Here is a 6,124-nt window from a genome sequence, read left to right as displayed (position 1 = left end):
CTCCGGAAAATCATGTCTTTAACAGGTATGTGTGTGCATATGTATGCTTATGTTTCTATGTATGTATATATGCAATTGTACTATCTGGGATTTTTGTGGGTTTTTATGATGTGACTATTTCTGTGTTTTTGTTTTTACTTATTGTTGAACTCTGTGTGCGTCCATGAGCCTCTAATGATTTGAGTGTATCTATTATCTGAAAATAGGATCTTTATCTTTGTTTTTTTGGGTGGGTGTTTTGTGTATAATTTATATATTGTGATTTCAGGGGCTGGAAAACAGTCATTGGATGGTGTAAGAAGTGAGAGGGGAAATGGTGGTGGTGGTGGAGACAAGGTGAGACTGTAGATAAATTTTTCATTCTTGTGAAAAACGGAAAAATTGTGTGATTTAGTTTGTTTGGATAGTGAATTTATATCTTGAGTCCTTTGTTTCTACAAATAGTTATAAGCTGGGTAAAGGAGGAATTATAGTTGGATTATAGCTGTATTGAATATTTTTGGGTTTCGACGGGATGTTCGCTTCTTCATTTTATGGTGATTAATTGCAATGAATGCTGTTATGGTGACTTTGAGTTGTAGCAGAAGACTAATCTTGGTTTTGTTTTTGAATTGTGATGGCCAATTAGAATACCCAGTAGTTGTAAATAGTTGACAACGATGACAACAACAAACTAAGTCTTGCCTGCACTTTGCTGTAAATCCGGGGATTTCTATGTGAATCCTTTTCACCACTCTGTTTGATTTGTTGCTAGATTTAGTGGAAGATATAAAACAATTAGATCATCAGCAATTGCAAAAAAAAAACTATGTTAGTTTTGGCTTACCTCTTCCTCTTGTAACTTGTTCTACCGAGATAGTATCCCTCTTATGAAAGGGGCCTCGTTAGGAAGATATTCTTGTCTTTATTCTGATAGCATTTGTCCATTGTCATGCAAATATTTCAAAACCGTATAATTGCCTGAGGAAGATATGCTTTATGGAAGGTAAATTCCATTTTTAGTAAGGTCAAATTAGATGTTTAATGCTTAAACTGGGACTTTTTAGACAACAAAAAAATATATATAGAACTTCGGCCATCACGGTAGGCGAATTGAAAATAAATGGAGAGTAATATTAGAACTGCATAATTGGGTTGACAATTTATGCAGGCGCTTGGAAGCAAGGAAAAAGAAAAACAAGAAAGCCAAAGAAGAGAATGTAGACTTTCAGGGCCATGAAAAAATAAAATTTGGAGATATTGTTGAAGCACCACCTAAGTTAGTTGCATTTCCCAAGGTATCCAGTTCTTCATTTGTTCTATAAGATTCACACACAATGATAATTTTTATATTAACCACAGTTTTCTGGCTGTAACAAAGGGTTTGAAGACTGTTCAGGATGCTTCACGAGAAAGGCTCCGTTTACAGGCAGTTGATGCCTACAGGAATCGGAAGGGATGGATTTCAAGGCCTGGATTTCAGCTTCCTCTGTCTATGAATGTGCCACCATCATTATAGTCGACCAAACAGAGAAAAGATACCTTTCACCCGTGTGGCATATGAGCAAGCTCTACGTATATTCACACGATTCTGAGGCATCTGAAATCTCTAATTGGTGTCCAGCTTTATAGCAATGAATGCGAGCAACCTATTTATGTTACCGACTCGAATTATTTACACCTATCATCATCATGGCACAAGGTGTATACTTTTTAATACTTGTGCAAATGGAATGGTATCCCAGACCCTGTAACCCAGTTCAATTCTCAATGTTATTTAATCCAGCCATAGTTTGTTGCTGCACGAGTTTTGTGTGCCTATCTTATCTTATTAGCAAAATTGTATTACTTTTCTTAATAAGGCATATTGTTGGTGACACTAGACACAATTATCAAAATGCAGCTGTTATTTTTTATCGTAATCACTCGAGTCTTCGTGCCCGAGTTGTTAAGTCTTTGTGCCCGAGTTGTTATATCATACATATTGTTTGCTTTGAGAGAAATTCTACTCATCTTATCCCTGATAGATTTTTATCACATCCCAACTTAAGTCTCTTATGATACAGATGTTTTGGGTTCAAATTTTGGAGGATACAATAAAAATATGTTAGTATACTGACAATTTGGACGCAGATGCTCGAGTTATTACGAGTCCTTGTTGTACAAGCCAAGTTGTCAGACACTTTGTAATTGACATCCGTCATATACTAATTCGCATGTTATAAATTGTAAGTAGAGGAGAGTGGTGCCTAAATCGCATGTTATAAATTTGATATATATTTTGTTGGGGTGCAAAACTTGGTCTGAGATCTTCTTGGATTTGACAATGATTTACGTGAAGCGACGAAATAAAATTCAGGTGAACAAAAATTTATTATTGACGTAAAAACATCTTGAGTACACTGAGTAGGGTGGTTACAGAGTAATATGCCAATATCATATGGACATTTTTTCAAGTTCTAACTTTTGTGCTACGATTTTGCCCTTAAATATACAAATTACACAGCAACCTCCGTTTTGAGGTAGCTAGTCTACTCTGTGGAAGGCACGAACATGAAGTCCGCCATCGATATGAAGATTGATCATTGTTCTGTAGTTTACTGGCTTTCGACTGTCACTCAATTTGAACACGAAGTATCGTAGCAGAACAGTTGAGAAAATCTTCATCTGCCTATACGCAAATTCCTTCCCCAAACAAATTCTTGGGCCTGCCTGTTCATCATCAGAATTTCACGTTTGTTTACAAGAATCAGATGTTTCCTTTATTGTTAAAGAGATAGTATGACCACATGAATAAATATGTCAATGCAGGTGATATTCCATGAGCAAAAAGAATTAAAGTTTCAGTGATCTTTCAACTTTCACATGGACTAAATGTATCACTTAATTTTTATTTTTATTTTTTAAGAGCAAAAAATATGTTAAATGTGAAAATCTTCATGTCATAAAACCTTAATGCTTGATTATTAATACAATTTTTTTTTTTTCACTCTATTAAAAGTTTTGAAAACTGGAAGCTTGAATAATTAATGTAACAACAAGATTATATTAATTTTAATATCCTTTCAACTAACCTGAAAGGCTGTAAATTTGAAGGGGCTCTCCTGCTTGAAGAAACCTTTTTCGTCCATCCATCTTTCTGGTCTGAAGTCTTCTGCATCGTCACCCCATAAAAATCTCATTCTTCCCATTGCATATGGTTGGTAAGCCACAAAATCCCCTTTATTCACACAGAACCCATCTGGCATTATGTCATCAGACAAGCATTGTTTTGCATCCTGGAATTATGGCAAATTTTAAATCATAATCGTATAATTAGTTGTAAGTGGTGAGTGTAGCTGGCTTCTTATATAATATGCTTAGAAACTACCTTTTAATGCATAAAACTTGACAATTCAAATATATGAAAACGAAACTGAAGTTCACATTAGCAAAGAAATTCAACAAGGATTAATTTCAAAATTGGTGCTCAAGAACCATAGAAAGAGTTAAAGATACTAAACAAAGATAATTATTAAAGGGCTATAAAAAAAATTGCAACCACCTGAATCAAACTGATCCCAGGTTTCAATTAAAGAAAATCCAGTAACCATATTGGCCCATCTCGAGCACGTATTCAACAATATTATAAGTATCCTCAGAAGTTCTGTAGTAGGGCAAAAGAATGAACTCAAAAATGTGATTTCTAACCTGTCCTAGTATATGTAATAATGGAGTGTAATCATTGATCCAGATGAAATGGGAGAAGTATCCTGAACTATTTTTCGTCCAATGAAGTCAATTTCACATAATCAATCCGACGTATTTTCATTTTTCCTGAACTTATCTGTAGATTTAGTGGTATGGTTTTGCTTCGTATTATGGAAGTGAGATATTAGCTCAAAAACAGTGAATCTTCATACCACAGGAACAGCAGGATAGAGTCTGAGGGTTTCAGTCAATGCTGCATGAAGGTAATGCATCTTCTCCAAAGCTTCTTCACTCACACTGGAAGCAAATTCTGAAACATCCACAACCTTTTCTGTTTTTGTCGCTTCTTTTATTTCTCGTGCCACCTTTTCCTGTACAAGAGGATGTTTGCAAAGGACGTAAATAAACCAGGAGAGAGCAGTTGCTGTTGTGTCTTTCCCAGCTATTATGAAGTTCAATATTATATCCCTCAAGTATTTTGGATCCGCCTCATTGAACTGCAAGAATCTTGTTAAAATGTCTTCTTTCTGTAGCTCCATCTGGCACACGACAACAATATCTAATTATTCAATGACATTCGACTAAGACCTCGTTTGACTATGTCTAAAAAAGCAAAGTTACTTAAAAGTAACTTATCCAAACATGATGTAAATAACTTTACTCATTTTTTAGGCTTAGCCAAACATGCTCTAAGGTAGAATCTTTAAATTGGTTCACCTACAGAAGAATCATTCTTTGACTTGTGCATTTCCTCAACTTTAGTCTGAATCAACTTATATACAAAATCATCAATTACTCGAATATTTTTCTTCAACTTCGCTTCTGATCCAACATTAAAAGCTTTTTTCATCTTCCAGAAAATATCAACATATCTCCAAAGAGTCATTGCACTTGCATTGTCAAAAGCTTCGCCAAATTTGGCACCTTCTTCACTTGAACCACACATGCTGTCTAACTCAACTCCAAAGGCAACTTTGAAGATAGAATCTAAAGTTGATTTCATAAACAGAGCCTGCATTTTTTTGCATAGGTTAGTTGTCAGATCAAATTTAAGGGGATTTGTTCGACTGGGGAAGTTATGAGTCGCAGAACCTCACTTGAATGTCCATTGTTTGGTTGGAGTTTGCAGCTTCAGACACTACGTTAGCAAGCTTGGCAACATTTTTTCTAAAGACTATAGTGCTAAAGTCTCTCAATACCCTTGCAGAGAATTCATAGCTTGATACCTTTCTCTGCTCCCGCCACTTGTCACCATCAACAGTGAAAATCCCATCACCTAATAGACCACTTAGAATGTGGTAATTATATGATCCCTGTAAAAAACATAAATCCTTGAATTACAAGCCCGTGCTGTAGTATTCTAGAACTGATGGTGAATATAAATAAGTACAGGGCATGAGCTTACCATTTTACTCACAAAAATTCTCATGCTATGTAGATGATGGAGACTACACCCAATTATGGACATCCCATCAAAATTATGTACTGTTTCTAGATGTAAATTTAAAAAGGAGTCATGACTTGGTTTTATTGTAGTTATAGTTTTTAAATTAGAGAAATTTCTCATTGGCTATTTTAGCAAATTTTCAGTCTCATTTGTATCTCTCAATAAATTCTTGAGGTTGTCTGGGAAGGATCAAGTTATAGAGAGAAAATGGAATATGAGCATCTTCAATAGACTTTATTTTTAAAGAGTATATTTTGCAATTCAAAGAGCGTCTATAAATTTAGAGGGTAAAAATTTTTAAGTGCTCCAGCAAGCTCTTTATTATTAACACTTAATTTTACTACTCCCAAAAAATATTTATTGTCTTTCCCTATATTTTCTGTTCACTAGTTTTCCTCCAAATTATTATATCATTTTTCAATGAAAAATGAAATACTTTAAAAGTTTAATTATAGAGAATAGATCTATTTTAGAGCATTTCCAAGACTCTTTATTTTTAAAAAACATATTCTACAATATAGAGAGTAGAAATTTTTAAGTGCTCCAATAGACATTTTATATTTAACACTTATTTTACTGCTCCCAAAAAATATTCATTGTTTGTTATATCTTTTATTTTAAATAGTTTCCCTTCAAATTATTTTCCTACGTTTATAATTGAAATACTTTAAATGCATTTAATTATAAATAGTCAAACTCAATCTCTAGATTCAAATATTAATTTAAAGAGTCTCTTTAAGCATAATTTTAAGCGTTGACTCTTTAAAATAGAGAGAATCTTATATTTAAAGAGTTCCTTGGAGATGATCTTTAAATATTAATTTAAAAAGTCTCTTAGAGTATAATTTTAAGAGTTTTTTTTTTTTAAAAACTAGAGAGCATCTTATAATTAAAGAGCCTCGTGGAGATGCTCTAAGACCTTATTTTTCGAAATTATGTTTAAAATGCCCTTTTCATATTTCAATGAGCCCTTCCCCTTGCTTTTCCTCACTACACCCCAGCAATATT

The 6,124-nt window shown here is 33.9% G+C and overlaps 1 protein-coding gene and 1 long non-coding RNA gene across 2 annotated transcripts in view; one reads left to right on the top strand and one right to left on the bottom strand.

Annotated features, from left to right (window-relative positions):
- The first annotated feature begins 974 nt into the window (after positions 1 to 974).
- On the top strand, positions 975 to 1,901 carry LOC111411727. The gene is made up of 2 exons (XR_002705887.1): positions 975 to 1,277; positions 1,361 to 1,901. It is a non-coding gene; the product is annotated as an uncharacterized LOC111411727 (long non-coding RNA).
- A 427-nt stretch (positions 1,902 to 2,328) lies between these two features.
- Positions 2,329 to 6,124, bottom strand: part of LOC111411726 (cytochrome P450 704C1-like) — a 5,061-nt gene continuing 1,265 nt past the window's right edge. Inside the window, exons 2-6 of the mRNA XM_023042303.1 lie at positions 4,767 to 4,982; positions 4,391 to 4,681; positions 3,882 to 4,208; positions 3,054 to 3,257; positions 2,329 to 2,691 (exon numbers count right to left, since the gene is read on the bottom strand). Of these exons, the coding sequence (XP_022898071.1) occupies positions 2,506 to 2,691; positions 3,054 to 3,257; positions 3,882 to 4,208; positions 4,391 to 4,681; positions 4,767 to 4,982 (1,224 nt within the window). The 3' untranslated portion in view covers positions 2,329 to 2,505. The remainder of the gene's footprint in view (positions 2,692 to 3,053; positions 3,258 to 3,881; positions 4,209 to 4,390; positions 4,682 to 4,766; positions 4,983 to 6,124) is intronic.

Source organism: Olea europaea, chromosome 16, assembly GCF_002742605.1.
Source record: "Olea europaea var. sylvestris chromosome 16, O_europaea_v1, whole genome shotgun sequence".
In the NCBI taxonomy this organism is placed as follows: domain Eukaryota; kingdom Viridiplantae; phylum Streptophyta; class Magnoliopsida; order Lamiales; family Oleaceae; genus Olea; species Olea europaea.
This window is presented reverse-complemented; position numbering and strand designations above follow the sequence as displayed.